This window comes from Tilletiaria anomala, assembly GCF_000711695.1.
Source record: "Tilletiaria anomala UBC 951 chromosome Unknown K437scaffold_57, whole genome shotgun sequence".
NCBI classification, from domain to species: Eukaryota; Fungi; Basidiomycota; class Exobasidiomycetes; order Georgefischeriales; family Tilletiariaceae; genus Tilletiaria; species Tilletiaria anomala.
Window position 1 is genome coordinate 1 of NW_013546965.1, and position 19497 is coordinate 19497.

The 19497-nt window shown below is 58.7% G+C and overlaps 6 protein-coding genes across 6 annotated transcripts; 2 read left to right on the forward strand and 4 right to left on the reverse strand.

The window, feature by feature from the left end:
* Positions 1-980: 980 nt before the first annotated feature.
* Positions 981-2783, forward strand: K437DRAFT_268968 (uncharacterized protein; the record flags this gene model as incomplete). Its single annotated transcript, XM_013387059.1, has 5 exons — positions 981-1082; positions 1627-1989; positions 2072-2094; positions 2197-2464; positions 2562-2783. The coding sequence occupies 5 exons, from the start codon at positions 981-983 to the stop codon at positions 2781-2783; spliced, it is 978 nt and encodes a 325-aa protein (XP_013242513.1).
* Positions 2784-3863: 1080 nt separating this feature from the next.
* K437DRAFT_257285 (uncharacterized protein) lies at positions 3864-6215 on the reverse strand. Its single transcript, XM_013387060.1, has 3 exons — positions 5308-6215; positions 4464-5218; positions 3864-4340 (listed from the first exon to the last, which is right to left on the reverse strand). The coding sequence occupies exons 1-3, from the start codon at positions 5994-5996 to the stop codon at positions 4057-4059; spliced, it is 1728 nt and encodes a 575-aa protein (XP_013242514.1). The 5' UTR covers positions 5997-6215; the 3' UTR covers positions 3864-4056.
* Positions 6216-6571: 356 nt separating this feature from the next.
* K437DRAFT_274750 (uncharacterized protein) lies at positions 6572-8512 on the reverse strand. The gene is made up of 2 exons (XM_013387061.1): positions 7923-8512; positions 6572-7841 (listed from the first exon to the last, which is right to left on the reverse strand). Exons 1-2 carry the CDS (start codon positions 8428-8430, stop codon positions 6628-6630), a joined length of 1722 nt encoding a protein of 573 aa, XP_013242515.1. The 5' UTR covers positions 8431-8512; the 3' UTR covers positions 6572-6627.
* Positions 8513-9273: 761 nt separating this feature from the next.
* K437DRAFT_144610 (histone-fold-containing protein) lies at positions 9274-10162 on the reverse strand. Its single transcript, XM_013387062.1, has 2 exons — positions 9609-10162; positions 9274-9520 (listed from the first exon to the last, which is right to left on the reverse strand). The coding sequence occupies exons 1-2, from the start codon at positions 10047-10049 to the stop codon at positions 9449-9451; spliced, it is 513 nt and encodes a 170-aa protein (XP_013242516.1). The 5' UTR covers positions 10050-10162; the 3' UTR covers positions 9274-9448.
* A 114-nt stretch (positions 10163-10276) lies between these two features.
* K437DRAFT_257286 (uncharacterized protein) lies at positions 10277-12470 on the forward strand. The gene is made up of 6 exons (XM_013387063.1): positions 10277-10919; positions 10987-11083; positions 11149-11200; positions 11280-11370; positions 11448-11717; positions 11794-12470. Exons 1-6 carry the CDS (start codon positions 10772-10774, stop codon positions 12411-12413), a joined length of 1278 nt encoding a protein of 425 aa, XP_013242517.1. The 5' UTR covers positions 10277-10771; the 3' UTR covers positions 12414-12470.
* Positions 12471-12506: 36 nt separating this feature from the next.
* On the reverse strand, positions 12507-19140 carry K437DRAFT_144577 (glycosyltransferase family 2 protein). The gene is made up of 6 exons (XM_013387064.1): positions 18671-19140; positions 14386-18587; positions 14239-14320; positions 13854-14175; positions 13574-13789; positions 12507-13506 (listed from the first exon to the last, which is right to left on the reverse strand). Exons 1-6 carry the CDS (start codon positions 19033-19035, stop codon positions 12601-12603), a joined length of 6093 nt encoding a protein of 2030 aa, XP_013242518.1. The 5' UTR covers positions 19036-19140; the 3' UTR covers positions 12507-12600.
* Between the last annotated feature and the right edge of the window lie 357 nt (positions 19141-19497).

The window sequence follows — 19497 nt, forward strand, 5'->3', positions numbered from 1 at the left end:
GGAGAAGGGAGTGGGCACCAGGCCGCTGTTGCTCGTTACTCTTTAGCGTAGTTTTGGCCCACTCGCATCAGGCAACGCACCGGGACGGTCACAACGCGGGGGAGGGGGTAGGTGTGGGGGAGAGCATGTACATGGAAACATCACAGCAGTCTAGTCTGGGTCTCCTTCCAAATGACACTCAATACGTACATACATACATACATACATACATACATACATACATACATACATACATCACATGCATGCAGCCCCCGTTCTTCTCGCCTCCGGAAACAAATCGGAGTCCACCAGCTGGCACAGATCCGGGGCGACGAGGAAGAAAAAGTACCAAGCACAGAGTCAGAAACAACCACCTCCCGCCTCACGATGGACCGGAGGCCTGGGGTAACCCAGAGCGGAGGTCTCCTTGTTCCGCTGTGCCCCACCTGTGTGGTGTGCTCATTGCGTCGAGGTGCCTCGCTGCTTTTGTGCGTCTTCCTTGCACTGGTATACACCAGAGCACAGTGCACAAGACGAACGTTAGCACATGCATCTGTCTCCTTTATCATGTTTTCCTCTCCTCTGGTCCCCCCGAGCTTCGCAGTCTCATCAGATGTAACAGGCAATATGCATACCTCTTTGTTCCTTCTATATCCTGCCCCATACGCAGCCCATTGCTATGTGCCTAAATGAGCGACTCGGCCCTCTGCCACCGCGTCGTCTGGTCCGGTCGCAAATGCTCGTCTCCCCAGGCCCCAACCCAGTGCAGAGCTGCGTGCGCCCTGCACTGTGCGGATTAGAGTCAGCAGCGTAGAGCGTGGACGAACCGACACACCCGGTGGTATCCGTGTCGTCCTAGTCCCCTCTTGTCTTCCTACCCACTCGCTCTTGCTCGCTTGCTCGTACAGCATTCGTCGTGTATGTAAAACGGAGGCGAGCTGTAGCAAAAGCATATTCGATCCCACGTCGGACCGGCTGGCCCGGCCGAAAACAAACATAGGATGGAGACGACCTTCCACATGCGCGACGGCGTCCAGCTGCGAGGACAGATCCACGACCCTCCCTCTTGCACCACCCCAAAGGCACTCTGCATCATCGCGCATGTGAGTCAGCCAGCAGCAGCAAGTGAGCCTGCGTGATCTTGCCTCGTGGCGAAATGTGGAGAAGAGCCCTCCTTCGGGTTCCCCCACGGCGAGCGTGCCGGGCCACCGGCACTCGGGTGCACATGGGGCTCCCCCCTTTCCGGCCTTGACGTTGGCTTGCCGGGAACGCCTGCTCTCGTATCTTGCACAATATGCGCTCGCGCCTTTGCAGGTTGGAATATGGACGACTCTCGAGCTCCAAAGGCCGAGGAAGGTCTGAGCAGGCAAGCTCCATCTGCCTTGGAGAGCGCATACAACCTTGTTCCATCCGCCTATACATGTGTGCCCTTACCCATTCCGCACGTCCACACCTTCATACGGGATGCTGCTGGGTAGCATGATACTCTCGCAGACGCACACCGTCACCGGGAGTGCCGCCGCATTGCGCAAGTCGGCTGCCCGTCTCGCGCGCCCTTGGAGCAGGCAGTAGGTACTGACCAGCTCCTTGCTCTTCCTCCATTCGCTCCCTCTTCCACCGCGGCAAACGATTCATACTGGCCCCCAGCCGTATGCACGCCTCGGCGGCTCCCTGGACGACCATGTCGTCCAGTCGCTCGCGTATGCGCTCTCTTCGGCCTCCTCCCCGCAGCCTCACGCTGCAGCCACCGCCACCGCCACCGCGCCGCGCACATGCGTGCCAGCACGTGTCGTCCTCGTCAACGCTCGTGGCGCGAGCAGCGGCAGCTACTTGGCAGGAGCTGCTGACGCTGCCGACTCGGCCGGTTCGGCCAGCTGGACCGGCAGCACCGAGGCCGCAGACTTTCAGGCGGTGCTGGACATTTCGATCGAGCAGTTCGCAGCCGCATGGCCACATGCAGCAGGGGTCCCATTGGTGCTATGCGTACGTCCTACTGCTAAACTGCCGCAAGTGCGGACAAGTTCCGACAGCGATGCCTGAACTATGACATGAAACCCCTTCTTCTGCTTTTATCCCCCCCCCACGCACACAGGGCTACTCAGCCGGGGCATTGTAGTGAGCGGCAAGCTGCGCCTACCTATCTGGCGGCACGCACATGTGTGCGTATCCGATATTGCCCTTGCTAACACACCTCCCCTCCCCCTTTTCCCGCACCAGTGCATCCTCTGCGCGGCGACCAGCCGAGCGGCGCATCCAACTGCAGCCCGATGTGACACCGAGCGCTGCGGCGTTGCGCACAAAGTACGTCCTGCTCTCCTACCCGCTCGACGTGCTCTGGGCCCTCTCGCTCTTTCGCAGCGGTACGTATACCAAGCGCCTCGAAGCGCTCTTGCAGCCTCCGCAAGCGCCACGCGATGCAGATCAGGCGATACCTATTGACGTGTTGATGGTGCATGGTAATGAGGATCAGTTCACCAAAAAGACGGTACGTTGTGCACTCCTCATCCAAAGCTGACAGTGACGCTGCTGCATCTCTTCATGCGCACGGGGCTCTCTCTGAACTTGCCTTTCCCATTCGGCAGAGCTACGACAATCTGTGCCTGCGTTTGGCCAGCATTGCAGCAGACTCAGCTGTCGCGATGAGCAATAAAGCGGCCGATGCTGGCGCTGCTGCTGCCGTATCTCCCCCCGCTACTTTCCGACACCACTGCATCGAAGGCGCGGACCACTTCTGGCGATCAAAGCGTCAGCGCCAACAAATGATCGAGGTGATCATGCGGTTCCTTGGGCCTGAGGAAATTTAACCAAGCTTCATTGACCATCGTATGCACATACATTCGGCCTCCGGCGGCGACCCAGCTTCTCTTCGTGCAGCTCTCATCCAACGCTCGAGAACCCCTCCCCCCTTCTTTCTCACTGCCATACAAAGTGACCGCGGGTCAGCGAAGATCTCCCACCTGACGATATGAAGATCAGGAGGGCCAGGTGCGCGTCGGCGGTCGCCGCTGCCGGATGCTCTAACTCGCGTCACCCGAGGAACATGAGCATTCGTCGATATACCAGCACCCAGTGCTTGCGCCACCAAGCGTTGCTCGGCATCGACGCGGATCGTCGACGAGTGCCGGCCACCTCGCTCTGGCGCGAGGGCTGGACCCAGCGCGTCAAAGTCCTACAACGCGCTGTGGTTGCCAGTGGGCCCCTGCCAGGCGCTTAGACAAGGCAGGAGAACGCACCGTCCTTATTCAACGGGGACACGGCGGCCCGCTGGCAAGACCCTCGTGCGTTGCTCATGCTGGACCGTGCTCTTCGATCGTGGTCTCCTCCGAGCCCGAGGAGAAGCGATCGATGATTTTGGAAAGCGGAAGCGTCTGCGTGAACGCTAGTGTTGAGGCGTGTAGGTCTGTGTAGCGCGCCAGACGGCAAAGGAGCGGGGGCAAGCGACTCGGGTTCAATGCTAAGCGGGTAGCAGCGTTGCACCTTGGCGGATGGAGCGGTAGCAGAAAGCCTATGATGACGCTCAACAGGACGGGCCGAATCAGACCAGTTCCATTTGACCGGGGACGAACAGGTAGCGCACCTGCGCAACCGATGGCCATGACTATGACCTGCGGATGTGGTTGTGGCGTAGAAGTCTAGTCGTAGACACAGCACGCTGTCTAGTGGTGCCTGCACCGCGGCTCCAGCCCACGCGTTCTGGTGTGGTGACAGCTTCTTCCGGATCCCGACGCTCGAAAGGCACGTCGAGGGAATGAGCTTCTCTGGTCAGCTTCAACCCAGCAACACCGATGGATAGGTGGTACCCAAGTGTAAAGCGAGGATAGAACAGCCGGCTGTGGAGGCATGTATGGCCGCAAGAGAAAGTCGCAGAAACTCGAGAGTTGGAATGTATAAACAGGTGATATATCCCTGCGCATGAAGAGGTATAGACGCCGAGTATAGTACAGATGCAAATGAAAAAGAACAGCGTCACCCCATCATCATCTCGCAGCCTCCAGGGTACGCAGAGACGACGCAAGGACGCAGGCTGAGCCTGCCGCCAGCCGCCAGCCGCCAGCCGTAGCGCTAGCCGCGGGTACATCACCACTTCTTGACATCACCCAAGTACGTGTCCTCGTGCGGCGTGAAGCTCTTAGAGGGGAAGAACAAGGGGAGGCAGAAGAAGGTAAAGAGGCAGAGAACAACGCTGCCCCAGAGCAGCGACGTGGCCATGATGACGTGCGGCGGCGTGGCGAACGCGTGCGCCTCAGGCTGCTTGGTGGCCGGCTTGTCCCCTGGGTTGGTCGTGTTCGCCACGTCGGGGAACTTAGGGATCCCCCAGTCGTCAAGGAAGATGCGCTTCAATGAGACGTCCGTGCTGATCACTGCAGCGTACGTGGCAAACGTAGAGAGAAAGACCAAGAAGAAATAGATGTCAGCTGCGCCATCACGCGCCTGGAGGTGGCCCCCTCCGCCCGGAACTACTGGGACGGCAGAGCAGTACTCACTCGGGTAGTCCTGATGCGAGGTACTCGCGACAAAGTCGACCGTGTGCGACTGGGGAAAGCCGCCGGGCATGTTGCTGAGACTTATCACGAACTCCGCGCCGCGCTGGAGATGTGAGTTGCCCTGCAGGCTGGCCTGGCAGTGCGTGTCGCCGGGGCCGTTGTCAAGGAGGGCAAAGGCGTAATGCACCTTGCGGCTGCGGTAACGCTCGACAACATACGACGTGTTGGCAATGACGTCGTTGCGTGCGTACTTGCTGATGGTGTTCTGGTTGCCGTTGAGGCCGTAGTGCCACTGGTCACCGGTCGTACCCGTGCAAGTCGCGTTCGTGAACGGCCGGCTCGAGGAGATCCAGGCATACGAACCAGGGTTGCCGATCCAGAATTTGACATTGTTGTCGTACACCTTGGTCTTCTTGAGCAGTGCGTAGCGCTGCGTTGCCTGCCCACCCATCGAGTGCCCAAGGACGACGGCGCCCTTCATGTTGGGGAACTTCGCGGTGTCAAACACCATGTCGAGAAACTTGTCCACGACCTCGTACGACGTGATGCTGTGCGCCAGATTCGGCGAGCGCGAATTCCCGCCGTGGTTCCACTGCGAGCCGTGGAACACGAGCTCGTTCGCTTGCGATGCACCCGCTTTTTGGTCGACCTCGTTCATCCACGCCGGGCCGATGATCAGCACCGACTTCAAATTGATGTCCGGATTGGTCCCACGTTTTACGATAATGTTGAGTGCGTTTTGAACATAGTTGGTGCTGCAGGTTGGTCCGGTCAGCTCAGCTCAGCTTCGCCTGCCTCTATCTCTCTCCCTTTTAGGCACTTGCTCTGCGAATGTGCAACTCACTAGGCCCATGAATCGCGCGGCTTGCCTGGCCAGACGATGATCGTCTTCTGAATGTTTGCCGGATCGTAGTCGGAGTTGACATAGAACGGCATGATCGCGTTCTCCTTAATGACCATAGTCCTGTTCAGCGTGAAATTGGGAAGATTGGTCGGCAGGGCCGTCCAACCACCAGCATCATCATGGGTTGCATTCGCATTGGGGATGTACGGAGTGGGAAGGTTGATCGGCAGTTGTTGTCCTCCTTCCACGTCGGTCGGAATGAGTGTGCCCTGCTTGTAGAAGTTGTTGTCGGTCTGATTCAGACCGGGCAGATTCAGTGCCATGTAAGCGGCCCCCAAGGGATCCGTCGCGGACTTGTTCACTATCGCCTGCTGCTGGTCTGCTGTCGGGGCTTGCATAACAGCGGCATTTGTCTGTTGCCGCGGTTGCAGCCGCTGCTGCTCGTGTATACCGTCCCCGGCGGGAGGAGCGAGCGTCTCGGCCCTCCCCAGCCCCGCGAGCTTGGCGTGTCGGCTGCGCAGGGAAGATGCACCTGCATCGGTTCTGAGGGCGCTATGCACAGAGGAGGCGGGGAAGGTGCCGCTGTTGCCGAGGTTCAACACGTCGAGTTCATCTGCCAGCACGCTGCTGCTACAGCTGCTGCTGGCGAGCAGGGCGAGCGAGAGCGCGAGGGCACGGACCGGACGCATGGCTCGCTGCTCTGTTGTCCACAAGTGTTGATTAGCGGCTCGCCTTGGAGGGGGCGAGGGAGTGGGTCTGACGAGGGGCGCGGATAGGAGTCAAAGAGAGGCAGCGCTGACGGTACATGCAATAACAATTCATCGTTTCCAAGTAAGCAGCGTCCAGGTCGTGGTGGTGGAACCTGGAGTGCCAAATGATTCGTGGGAGAGCGAGAGAGCGAGGTGGGGCTCTCAAACTTTGTCATGACTGTCTCATCTCGCATCCGCACCTTTTGAGCCTCGTGACACGCGGCGACGGGGAAGGGAGGCGAGCCAGTCCGCCAGCCTCGAAGCGAGAAAACAAAACCTGCCAAGGGATGACTGGCATGCTCGCCAAGCCATTCCTTACGTAAGCACACTGGCTCGTTCGCTCCCTATCTCCCCCCTTTTGTTTTGGCAAGGGACTCCTCCTCGCTCATTTACATGGACACATGCACCACATGGGAGTCTCAGCTCATCTCGTGTCGCCGGGCGCCGTCGCGGAGATGACCATCACGGATGGCACCACCAGCTGCATGTAGACCTCGAAGCAACAACACCACGCGAATACATCTGCAGTCATGCATTTATATATACATATACACTCGCATACATCCACGTCTCACACCAGGACCCATCCGATCTGCATGTACACGTACTCGGTCCGCGTGCCCGCCCGGCCCTCGCCCCCCTCTTCCTCCGCAGGGCGTCGCGGCGCGAACCTCGACGAGCGCCACCGGACACCGGCAAAGTCGTCGTAGCCGACCATGACACACTGCGAGAGCGTTCGCAGCTGCCAGTCCTTCTCTTTGCCGCCGCTGCTGCTGTGCACACCAGCCGGAGGAAAGACCTCATGCAGCTTGTCGATCTCCCCTGCATGCGTTTGTCGAAGCGGGGACAATACGTGCATCAGCGGCAGCGTGCTAGCTACCCCTGGCCCTGCACCCGCACTTGTACGTTCATCTCCACCATGCTGCTCGCCGTGCGCGGACGCCAGCTTCGGCTTGGCCAAGTGCCTGGCCGCGACAGCGCGGATCCACACCGGATGGGCCGTGTCGTAAATGCAATCTGCCACGATTAGCGTGTCGAACGTTCCCGTCAGCGTCGGCGCTGCGCCATGCTCGCCTTCTCCTTCTGCTTCCTCCTCCTCATGAGCGTGTGCCCGATCGGTAGCGAGGACCGCTGCCGCCGGCAGCGTCTGCGCGGTCGAATCCCGGCTCGTGTACGCTGCGCCATGTGCATCGGTCCCCGGCGCGCCTTCGGTGGGTAGCGATGCGCGATATACCTCGTACCAGTCCAGCTCGCAGCAGTCGATCCTACCCGCCACGCGGCTCCGACTGGGCTGCTGCTGCTGTTGTTGTTGTTCTTTCATCCATAACTCGACGTTCTGGCGCAAGTTCGCCAGCACGTTCGGATGGTGATCGGTGAGCACCAGCTCGTACGGAGGAGGCATCACTTGCTCGTTTGCCGCATCCTCTTTCGCGACCCTCGCGCTGTGCTGCTGCTCCAGGAAGGAAGCCAGTGCGAGCCCAGCAAGGCCTGTCCCGGCTCCCAGCTCGAGAATTCTTCGCGGTGCGGCAGTCGGCTGCGGCGCTAGCGGACTCTGACCAGCTTTTTCCCCGCCCGGCGCTCTACGCGTCGTAGCCGCCAGCAGCTCCCACGCGAGCAGCGGCGCAGCGCCCCATGTTCGCCCTCCCAGTGCGTCTGCGACGAGCGTCTGGTCGCGCAGCGTGACCTTGACTTCCGCTTCTGGTGGAGGGGCTGCGCCGGCAGGTCTGGTTGATAGGCTCTTGTGGAATGAGTGGAAACGGTACGTAAGGGTCGAGGGGCCGGAAGCTGCGAGCAAACAGAAAAAGGGAGGGATGAGAATACTGTAGCTCGAACGATGAAATGCACACATCGAGGCATGCTACACACCAGATTTCCCGGCAGTCATGGAGAGCAGTACAGCAGCATCATCCAATGCGAGATCTGTGTCCATCATTTCGTCCTTTAGCGTCCCCCCTTGACCGGATTCCATGCCGTGTTTCCCATCGTTCCGTTGACCAACATCGTTGACAAGCGTGACCTTCCCCGAGATCAATCGCTGCAGCCACGCGCGAGCCGTACGTTCCTCAAACTCATCACCGACGGCATCTCCGCCTGCGAGTGTAGGCACATCATGCACCCCCTCACCCTCTTCGCTTTCGCGCTGGTGCTCTTCATCACCACCCTCGACGTAGACTGGCGGCCCGACATGATGTGTCGTGCCACTTTCCCTGCCGCGGTCTGCGGGGGAGCTCCGTGCGGGGAGACCGTAGCCTCTCCTCAGGGCGTTGAGAGCTCGAAGAGCATCACCAGTGGACAGAAGAGGTGTGCGCAAGGAGGGCAGGTCGCGTGAAGGAATGAACGCGCCTTCATCGTCGTGTGGCTGCCTCGACACCATCCCCGCTCGCTTCTGTACTAAACTTGTGCCCTCTCTTTCCGCCAGGGCCTTTCCCCTCGCAGCATTGCTCGTCGTCTGTAAAATGTGAAGGCTCGACCCATCATCCGGCCGGTGTATGAGACTTCCTGCGTTTCCGGGTTTCAGAGCTTCAACGAACACGCGTTGGTCTCGCCACGTGGCGTGCGTGGCGCACAGACCGCTCGACGAAACGCGTCTGCACTTCAATACCTACTCCATCATCTGCTCACTTTCCTCCTCGTCTCACATCGCCAAGTGCATTCCACATGAGCCATTGCCAACTGCTGCAGTTGCGCTTTGTCATCACTGATCGTGAAACGTAGGATACATTGTATGCGACTACATCGCTCATTCGCAGATGATCAGATGGGCACTGAAGACCGAAATCGAAGCTGCAATTGCTGAGCCTCACATCCGAGGATGGGAGCAGGAATGTACGTTTCACGTTGGAAAGATGGCCTGCAACGATCAGCGCTCTACCAAGGAGCAATTGCTTTCAGCAGCTTCTCTCTCCCGCATCGCAGTGGGTATCATGTTACCTTGACCACGGTACCATGCTCTACGATACCGCATGGGGTACCCTGTCGTCGTCCCCTTCCCACACGTTCTTAGCGGTTTCAGACCGGAGAGCGAGGTGCAGATTGGCGCTACCTCAGATCCTCTACAATTCATTCCATCCCAAAGCGCACAGGACAGAATTGGCCGCATGATCAGCGGAAGACAGGATGGCGGATGCGTCAGGTGCTGGGAGCTACCTCGTATCCATCGCCTGACGGCTTGACTCGCGATTGCGTTCAGAACGCTCTGTCATGTTCTCCGCCTATCGCGACGGGCCGAGGCGTTGATCTGGCGAACATCCGTTAGATGGACCGAGCGACAAGGCGATCATGGTAGAATCACGCTGTCGTATCACGGCCGCACTGCGCCGGTGACGCGATGCGCCTTTTGCCCAGGTTGCAAGCGACGATTGCATGTTATCTTAAGGACACTTCGCCAGCATTCACTCAATGTCCTCCAACGGCAATGGTACGCTTGCTGCTTTCTGGCGTCCGCGCGGCTTGGCATCTTGCGCCTGATCAGTGGGAAAGAATGACTTCGTCATACATTGCACTTTGGATGGAAGATCCCCAATTCTTTTATAAGGCGAGCTCCTTACTCACAAGCCGATATTTACTGAGCCACACTTTGCACACCATCTCGTAATTGTCGAATCCGAGGATCCGCATTGCGCAGAGTATATGCTCGCCAGTGATCGTTTTTCGTTTCTCGGCCATGCACCGGTCATTTGCCTCCGAGGTGATGAAGCAAATGAATTCCGACAGACACTCTGATACTGCTTCTTTCGCCTCTCTCGAGATCTTCGACGTGGCGGGGAGCGTCGCTTTCATCAGTCGGGAGATATTGGCGCTCGGTAGCAACTCCGGCTGAAACAGGGTGGCAGGAGGATGGGGGGGCGACGGCACGGCCGCATTGCTTTGCTCGCCGTCGTCTCGCATTGCTCGCAATTGCAGCTCGATATCCGTCTGCGACACCCCGCTTGCAAGCGCCTCTGCATTTGCGGATGCGTGCTGATCATCAATCTGATCTCGATCGGGGTCCATGATCTCGAAGCCGCTTGTTTGCGCGCTCTCTGTTTGTGACCGCGGGGTGCCTGGCACTTGCAAAATGAGAAAACACAGCAAGAATATGCTGCTGCCGTTGTGCTGAGCTCACATGCGTATAGAAGCTAGGAGCACCGTGCTCAGCTTCACCTTTATGGAATGGACAGGCCAATAGCCAACTGCAAAGACAGAAACCATCATCGCGCGTAGGTCGATCAAGGTTGAATCATCCATCATCCTTCCTATAATCTCGGCAGTCGCGTCGTGCTCGCGCTTTGGGGCCGGTTCCGCACTCCACAACAGCTCCTAAGAGTGCAGAGCTCCTTAAGAAACAGACCTTGTCAGACACCAAGCCTGACAGCTCCCATTTCATTGACGGGCAGCCATCCTGTTGAGGATTATGCAATGCGACCTGGCAGATGCTCCCGTGCAAGAGGTCGTCCACTATTGCTATCTCGCCACTCAGTGGCGGGCTCATCGACCATCGCAGCGTCCTGCGCCGAATCATCTCGACCACTTTCGACTAGGACGCCACCGTGCGGCTGCTGACGAGGACCGAGGTGCACAACGCCTTTAAGCGGTCCCGAGGCCTCCGATCCTTCTGATCTGGTCGTCAAATGCTCAACTAGCATACAAAAAAAATTGATCACACGATTAGAACAGTTCAGCACACGTCTATACGGTCACAATTTGCGTGCTTCGGCGCTGTCAACGATCACAAGATGGATATCCTCAGTGGCACGAGCTCCTACGTGGGAATGGCTGCCAGCCCAAGTATCAACACGCTTCAGGAAGCGGCTACGCTCCCAAGTCCTACAGGAAATACCGGTGCTCCAGAAGTGGACAGAAATTGCCGACTACTAGGGCCTTGTGAGATTACACCAGCACCTTTGATTGTTGAGGCTCCGGAGCTTACTGTCCTGACGGCGGCAATCAGTCGCCTTGGTTTTACAAGGCGTGATGGGCTTGCTCGTCATTGGCTCACTCATATACAAACGAAATCGTGAACACCCGCGACGAAAGTGGAAGGTCTGGTGAGGCTATCATATCGTCTAAGCTGACTGGCCACGATGATGTTTAACACATAGCTCTCGTTCAGGATCCTCGACGTCACCAAGCAAATGACCGGGCAGGTGTTCGTACATGTACTGGTATGTAGGAAATGCACCTCGACAGTCTCCTTGATATCCAGAACACTCACGCATGGCCTGCCACAACGTTCATCTGCAGAACATCATCCTGTCCGATGCGGTAGCAGCACACGGAAAGCGAAATCCATGCTCCCTCTATTTCCTTAATATCATCATCGATACGACCTTTGGTGAGCCGAACATGAGCCCTTGCGCTTGGTAGTATATATCAGCTGACAACAGTCCACTGCATACCCTTACGCAAAAGGCGTCCTCATCATCTACATCACTCTACATTGGCTCACGTATCTAATTACCGAGGTCTGGGGTTACGATGGTTTCGTGTCCGGGCAATATCGTCCGGCGGGTACGCGTGGGCGACCGAAAGTCGAATTTTGGTTCAAGCAGCTGGCGACGTACCTCGTCGCTATCTTGATCATGAAGCTCATCGTCACTGTCCTTTTCTGGCTCTTCCCGTTCCTCGTCGTGTTTGCCAAGTGGCTGATTAATTTGTTTGGCGAGCATCAAAAGGCGCAAGGTAGGCATCTCTTCTTGGCTGCGTTTGCCCGGGCGCGCTACTGACTAGCACTCGCCGTTGACGCTCGCGCCTGCAGTCTTCTTTGTTATGGCGGTCGTACCGCTCGTAATGAACGTAATACAGTTCTGGCTGATCGACTCGCTGCTTCGCCACAACCCAGAGACGAGCCGCTACTCGAAAGTCAGCGTTTTGGAGGGCGGTGCAGAGGGAGACCACGGAGATGATGATGACTACGATGAGGAAGAGGCCATCGACAGGCTCGAGGACGCGCGGGATTCGATCGGGCAGCCATCACTCCAGAGCGGTCCCGGGGTCCGGTATCGAGTACAGGAAGGGATCACGCGCGATGGCAACTCAGCATTCGTCCTTGGAGATGGTGAGGACGGGGAGGCGAGCCTGGAGGCGAACGCGAAGCGGCACCGTGGCAATGCGGGGCCTTCACAGCCGAGCAAAGGATATGGCAGTACGCTCAAATCACCGCCACTCCGGCCGCAGTCTTCTGGCCACGGTTCTCATCGATCTTCACTCGACGAGCTGCGATTAGAGGCTGCGTCAATATTGAGCGACGGTAAAGCCGCGAGCGCACGTAACTCGAATGAGAGCAAGAGAACGTATGCCTCATCGCCGCCACCGCGACGAGGCGAGGCCCATCACCTTTCAAGAAGCGTTGACTTCTCTCAGGAGGGTGATGCGTGATGGCAAGTCTGTGGTCGAATAATATGTATGGTTGCAAAGCGGAAACAATTTGCAATTCAAAGGTCCGTCTCATGATACATGCGAGGGTTGACAACGACATCAGTACGAGGAGGGCAAGTGCAAACGTGACTTTGGAGGGAAGAACTTGCTGTGAGGGGGAAAGTGATTTTGCAATGGGCAATAGAGCTCAAGCATCTCCACGCAGAGTGTCGTCGATGGCCTTGTTGATGAGTACTTTGCGATCCGCGATTGAAGGGGCGTTGGGGAAGGAGGCGATCACAGCCTCTCTTGCTGAACGTTTGGTGACATTCATCAGACTCGGCTGTGCCGCAAGATATGTTCGAACAGCCTGGGTAATCTCGATATCCGAAGGATCGGTGCTTGCACTGGGTGGCAGGGGGACGGCAGGGGATGCGAAGGGGTTGAACGTCGACTGTGGCCTGCTGGGCGCCAAGGCGGCACCCAAGTCCTGAGATACGGGCTGCATGCCGAGGGCGCTCGGAGCTGGACCCGCTGGCATACTGTACATGGATGGCATGCCGTACATGGACGCCATCGGCCCCGACGGAACACCGTACATTGAGCCTTGCATTGGCAGCGCATACATGGACGCGAATGGCGTGCCAGGTGTCGTTGGGGCGCCGAAGCCCATAGACGGCATCCGTGAGGGCGCCATCGTGCCAGTGTGCAGAGAATTGGGGTTCGAGCCCTGCCTGGAGTGTGAGAGGACGTTGGTATTTTGGAAGAAGTCGCCTCCATAGTCCGACCCGGCTGGAGATGGGCTGTAGTGGCTGCCCTTGTAGACGCTGCCCGGTGTCGAGCCTGGCATCCGAGGTGGATTTGCGAATGGAGAGCCGCTAGCGCTTGTGATGCCAGTTCTGGTCGACCCTTTGTCCCAGACTTCCTGCTGATATTCGCTAAACTTTTTGAGTGGGATCATTGAATCGTGGTAAGGCTCATCGTCTGTACCAGCGACAATTTTCTTGTTGCCTTTCTCCCCGACGACGATACGCGTTGTTCCCCACGAGAAGTCATCCATGTGCCAGAAGGAGTACATTGGCAGGAAGAAGGACCAGACAGGGTATGCCAAAATCTGTAACGAAACAGGCAAAGTCAGCAGAGGAGCAAAGGAGAAGCGTGCGAGACATGCTCAGACGCACGTAGATAACCATCCAGCCAATGTACTGCCATTGCCGTTTCAACAAGAAGATGAATGCTTGTAGACCATAGACAGCGCCGATCATGACGATGGAAATGATCGGGAGGGGGCCGTTACCAGTAGTGACCTCTACGATCAGGTATATCAAGTAAATGACCGTTGCTGGCGCTGCGATGGTACCAAGGAGGTCGATGAACACGATGAAGCGCATCGAGAACTGTAATCACAGACGGTGTCAATTTCGTAAAGGTCAACACTGTCGAGAAAGCAGTAATACTCACGAAGCAGAACCCGCAGAGCTCAGCCATGAGCATCAGCTCAGCAAGGTTGTGAACAGTCGAGTTGATCCATCGACGACGCTGAGAGAGCAAGATGCCCCAGCGATCGGGCGCCGAAGTGTGAGAGTGAGCGTCGGCCGTGAACTTGGTCCTGAACGCTGGGAAATGTTTCAACAGTAGAGTGGTCAGGTATCTGTCCTCCCCAAGCGAAAGTAGATTCTTCTTGTGCAACGTGTCGACCTTGTTCTCGCTATAGTCGTCAATGATGCGCGAGGACACGAACAACGGGCGTCCTTTGTCCGCGCTCCTAACACGGTAGAGCGAGCTGTCCGCGAGAAGCGGGGTCAGAGAACGTCGAGGGCCCTTGGGAGCGCAGGCGTAGACTCACAAGCATCCGGGAAGACATGTGACACTGCCGAAGAGAGACTCGAATGCCTTGGCCAAATTGTGCGAGATAAAGTATTCATACACTGGAACATGATCATAAATTTATCAGTGCATGTTCAGAATCATGGTGCAATTGGCCTGAACTTACCCTGGATCATGGTCCACCAAGAACCCTCCTCGTTGTCTAGCTTGGTCTCACCGCACAGAGCGATGATGCGCGAGTCATCAGCCGCGACGGCGACAAGGCGGTTGAGCGAGTCTTCCTCGACGGACGTATCGGCGTCGACGGTCAGGACGTACTCGTAGAAAGCAGGGTCAATACCAATGACGTTTTTGCACTGATGTGTGATCTCGAGCTCCAGAGGCGACATAGGTGCGTCAAAGTGGACATGGTTGAGCCAGCGCATCATCATGATCTGTGTGTCGCGCTTGCCACGGTTTCCTGGGCGTGCGCGCTCGCTGGGGCGCCCGCACTTGACGACGACAATGTAGGGTACGACATGTCCTTCAAATTCGTACAGACCCGAGTAGACCTTGCCATAATTAAGCTGCTTGGAGCCATCTGCAATCGACTTGAACATCAGAGGCTCAGGATCAATGCGAGGGTCGACGCCGAGGATGTCAAGCACGATGCGAGGCGTAGGGAGCTCGTTACCGCTTCCGACAATCATACCATCGCAGATAACGAATATCAGCTTGCGCTTGTCGTCGTATTTGAGGCCGGCGAGCGAATCGATCGTCTTGCGCAACGACTCTTCACCTTCGGTGTAGCATGGCACCTGGCAGATAACGAACTTGTCCTGCTGCTCTGGGTTGCGTTTCGGTGTCAGCTGTAGTGCGGCCAAGAACTTTGCCAGGATGGTCGCGACTAGGATGGCGGAGAAGGCGAGGAGTAGGTAATTCTGCACCTGGCACCTGGGCGTCTCCCTGTAGTCGACTTTGCCGACGAGGAAGTTGTTGTTGAGACAGGCCATGTTGGCGGACCGAGTGGTGCTGTTCATGCTGGCCAGAATGAAGTTGAAATCGCTCGAGACATCCGAACCGCGCTGCGTCCTGAAAAGGTCTGTGAGGTCTTTGTCGAGGAAGCTGTACAGCGTCGACTGCGGCGTGTAGGAGATGGTATAGAAGTAGTCGGTCAGATCGTAAACATTCTGATTGGCGATGACCCAGTATTTGTAGCTGCCTTGCTCGGCGATCTTCTTCTTGCTGTAGACATAGTGGCCCTTGTAGTACTTGCGCATGAACGGCAGGAACCGGTCCGGGTACCATGAATCTTTGGCCAGCTTGGACGTCTTGTCCTGCTGCAGGTTGCCACTGGTGTGCACAGCCTGCCCGGGCACTACGTTAATGATGTTAGTGTTGTTCGGGTTGTTCTGCAGCTGCATGGTGTTGTCCGTCACGAGGCCGGCGCAGCCAACGGACAGTGGGACGGGGAAGAAGAGTGTCAAGTCCTTGCCGGCGAACATAGAGAGCGTGTCCTGGTCGGTCAGCGCAAAGTTGCTGGCGTAATCCGAGTGCGAGCCGCGCCAGAACTTGCTGATATCGTAGACGGAGCCTGCGACAGCAACGTAAAACTTGTCCGGCAGTTCGTACGCGCTAAGCTGCTGTTCGTTCCAGGCAATGTTCTGGTCGGGGCAGAGGATGCGGCCGAAGGCGATGATGTAGAAGAGGATGATGCCATTGAACAAGAGGATGAGCAGGCAGATCGCTGTCTTCTCGCGCCACGCGAAGCGGACGTCCGGGCGCTTCATCCTGCCGCAGCTGGATAATAGGAAGCTCGGGATCCACCAGGTAAGCGTCCAGACGATGCGCTTCCACCATTTGCGAACGGAAGTTACGCCGCCTTCCTCCTCGATCGCGTCGAGTGGCTTGGCTTTCAGATCGCCTTCCTTCTCTAGCGCACCTGCCATGCCTGGATTGACGTCGCCGTATGCTTGGCGCTCCCATTCACCTCCAGCGCCAGCAACACCAGCCGCGCCCCAAAATGCCTGATCCTCACCTTTTCCGCCGGGCCCATCGGCGGGCGAGCGGAAGGGATCAGAGGAATTGGACAGCTGGCGCGGCAGATCGTCGACCCGCAGGTTGCGCAAGCCGTTCTTGTCATTGGCGTCATTGCTGCTGCTACTGTTGAAGGAAGGCATGCGGGACGTCTTGCCGCTACCCGGTGGGTAGAGGCTCGGCGAACGGGCCTCGTCGCCAGCGCCGGCGCCGGCGCTGGGAGGGTGGTACGAGTACATGTCGACTTCTGTGGCGCGCATGCGATCCTCCATCTTACGCCAGACGGCGTACGAGAGCCAGACGTTGCTGCCGCCGATCGCGTAGTCCTGCCCCTCCCTCCAGGCGTTGGCAATGGCGACTGCTTGAATCTTGCCCTTGGCGTCATCCGCACCGGTCGCGATGGCGATGGGCACAACAAGCTCGGCGTAGCGGAGGCAGAAGTCGCCGTGCGTGTAGGTGGCGACGAACTCGGCGCGGCGGCGCGCGATAAGGTCCGGGAGGAGCAGCGCGCGGACCTGGCTCCTGACGCGGCGGACGTCGAACGAGTTGGCCTGCGAGATGTCGTTGGGGCGGATGCACAGCACTGACCAGACCTGCCCCAGCCCGGCGGCGGCGCGGTCAATCGCGCCCAGCATCTCGGAGAGCGTGGCGTTCAGTTGGCGGGTGACGCCGTACATCTTGGTCGGGTCGAGCAGCGGCTCGGTACTTGCAGCGCGGGGGTTGTCCAGCTGCGTGATCTTGCGCAGCGGGCGCACGGTGACCTGGGCACTGGCGATGACGCTGGGGTCGAGCGGGTGCTGCTCGGTCGCCAGGCTGGGGCCGGCGAAAAGCTTTGCGACAAAGGCGTCGGCGCTGTCGCGGAGGAGGCTGACGAACTGCGCGTCGAACGCGTCCACCTCGTGCTCGACGAGGTGCTCGGACGTGTACGTTGTGTCACCCTGGTAGTGCTGCACGCCAAAGCGGCCACGGCCGGCGCCTAACTGCGGGTCGGCGTTGCTGTGCGCGTAGAGCGCGTGCGACGAGACGTATGCGGCGTGCACGGCAAACGTATCGAGCTCGACGAGCAGTGCCGCGTCGGCCTCCTCGGTCATCTTGCCGGCGCGCACGCGGTGCACGGCCTTGTCCATGGCGCCGAGAATGCCAGCGGGCTTGCGGTCCACGACGCTGGCGCCGATGGCGCTGCTGCCGCGCAGCAGCTCGACGCACGCGGTGTTGTCCGCGCCGCCGCCGGGGATGATGGGCGGGAGCGGGACGCCGTCAGCGAGGATCGCGGCGTTCGGCGGGAGCGCATCGTCAAAGACGCGGCGCGTCTGCCAGTTCTGCACAATCTCCGCGAGCAAATTGGTGCAGAACTCCTCGTGCTGGCTTGGCAGCCCTTGCGACGATGCCGATCCCGCCGCAGCGGCTGGCCCGCTGACCGAGCTGCCGGCACGGCTCTGGTAGCCGGGCGTGTCGAGCTGCACGATGAGCGTTGCGGTCGCCTCAGCGGCAGGCGGCGCGGCTGCACTTGCGCCTGTGGCTGCGGACGCAGCGGTCGGCGCAACCTTGTGGTTGGCCGTCTCGACGATGAATGCGAAGAGGGTGGCGTAGAGGTCGCGCATGAGAGCGTCGCGCTGCGCAGCTGCAGCATGTGCGTTGAGGAGGCTGGTAACGAGCTCACGCTTGACGAGGCGGGACCGGTGCGTGAGCGCCTGGCGGAGGGCGTCGGCGTCGACGCAGAGCAGATCTGCGGCGTCGGCGAGCACATCGGGGTTGGTGATGTGCGCAGCTTCGAAGGATGCATCGGTACCGTTGTGGTCGCTGAAGGCGAGGTTGCCGAGAAGGAGGATGGCGGAGAGGAGAGTAAAGATGGACGTCATGTGTTTGGACTTGAACCCGAGCTGCTTCATCGCGGCTCGCAGCTCGTCCAACATGATCGAGTCGTCACTCGATGGCCCGCCGGGAAGGCGGTAGCAGCCGGATGATGCGAGCAAGTCGTATGTCGTGACGTCGTCGAGGCGGAGCGCGTCGCGTTCTTCGGCCGTCGCGCCCGCAAGGATCTGGTAGAAGACGTGGAAGGTGCGCTCCTCGCTGGCGAGCCGGTGCATGCGCCGCTTGTCGAGCCCGAACGTGAACACCTGCGCGCCGCACAGGCGCCCCTCGGTCGTATAGTGCAGCTCCGAGTAGCGGCTGAAGCGCGAGGCATTGGCGTTGGAGCGCGTCTTGGCGTAGCCAAAGGCGGTGAGGACTGTATCAAAGTTTTTGACCTGCTCGGCCAGCTTGCGCTCGCGCTTCGTCGCCGACGCGGATAGCCGCAGGAGCTGCGACGTGACGAGCTTAGAGGTGAACGACTTTCCTGACTCGGTGGCGCCACTGGGGGAAATCCGATCCGCATTGCGCGGGCGAGACAGTCAGGCCCGCCCACCAGAAACGAAGAAAGAAGAGCGAGAACTCACGAGTACACGATCGCCTGCGACTTTTTCGTGCGGCGCATGGCATGGTACGCCCTAGCGGCGAGCTCATACGGATGCGGCGGTAGCACGTCGATTGGGCTGGTCCGCTTTTCCTGGTCCCACTTGGTGTCTGCGTAGCACTTGAGCGCATACGCCTCTGCGCTGGCCTCGTTGAGGTTGGCAAGCATACGGAGCGGATTGACGACGACGAGCGTGCTTGATGCGAGCCGCGTGTACGGCTGGTCGCTGCGGAAGCGCTGCTGGAGTAGAGCGAGGACCGCATCGTCCGACGGATAGACGGTCGTGCTCGCATTGGACGAGACGAGCGAGACCAGGTCGGCCGAGGAGCCGGTGGTGAACTGACTCATGGTGGTGTGAGTGGCAGCACGGCGTGTTGAGTGCCGTCAAAAAAGCAAAAAAAAAACAGACAGCCTTCGCTTCAGCGCAAGATGAGGATAAGAATGTGGTCCGTGCTGGGCGGCGACACCGTTTGGCGTTCGCGATAGCTGCCTGCGATTTCGAGCGATCAGACAGTGCCGGTGTGATGCTGCCGGCGGAATTTATTCTCCTGGCACCTGGCTAAGGATGGAAGAGGCGAACCGGCAAGCAGAACCCCACCAGCCAGCCGGCGGGCCAATGAGAGAGCAAGCAGCCCGATTTCTGGCGGTTAATGAAATTGAATGTGGTGGACCCCCCCTTGCACGTTGCTTGCCGCTGCAGGTGGGTGGATGAGTGGACGGATAGATGGGGGGCGGTAAAAGATGAATGCACGCCTCTGTGTGCGCCTGGAGATCGTTGTCTGCCAAGCCCCTTTCTCTCTCTACTGGACC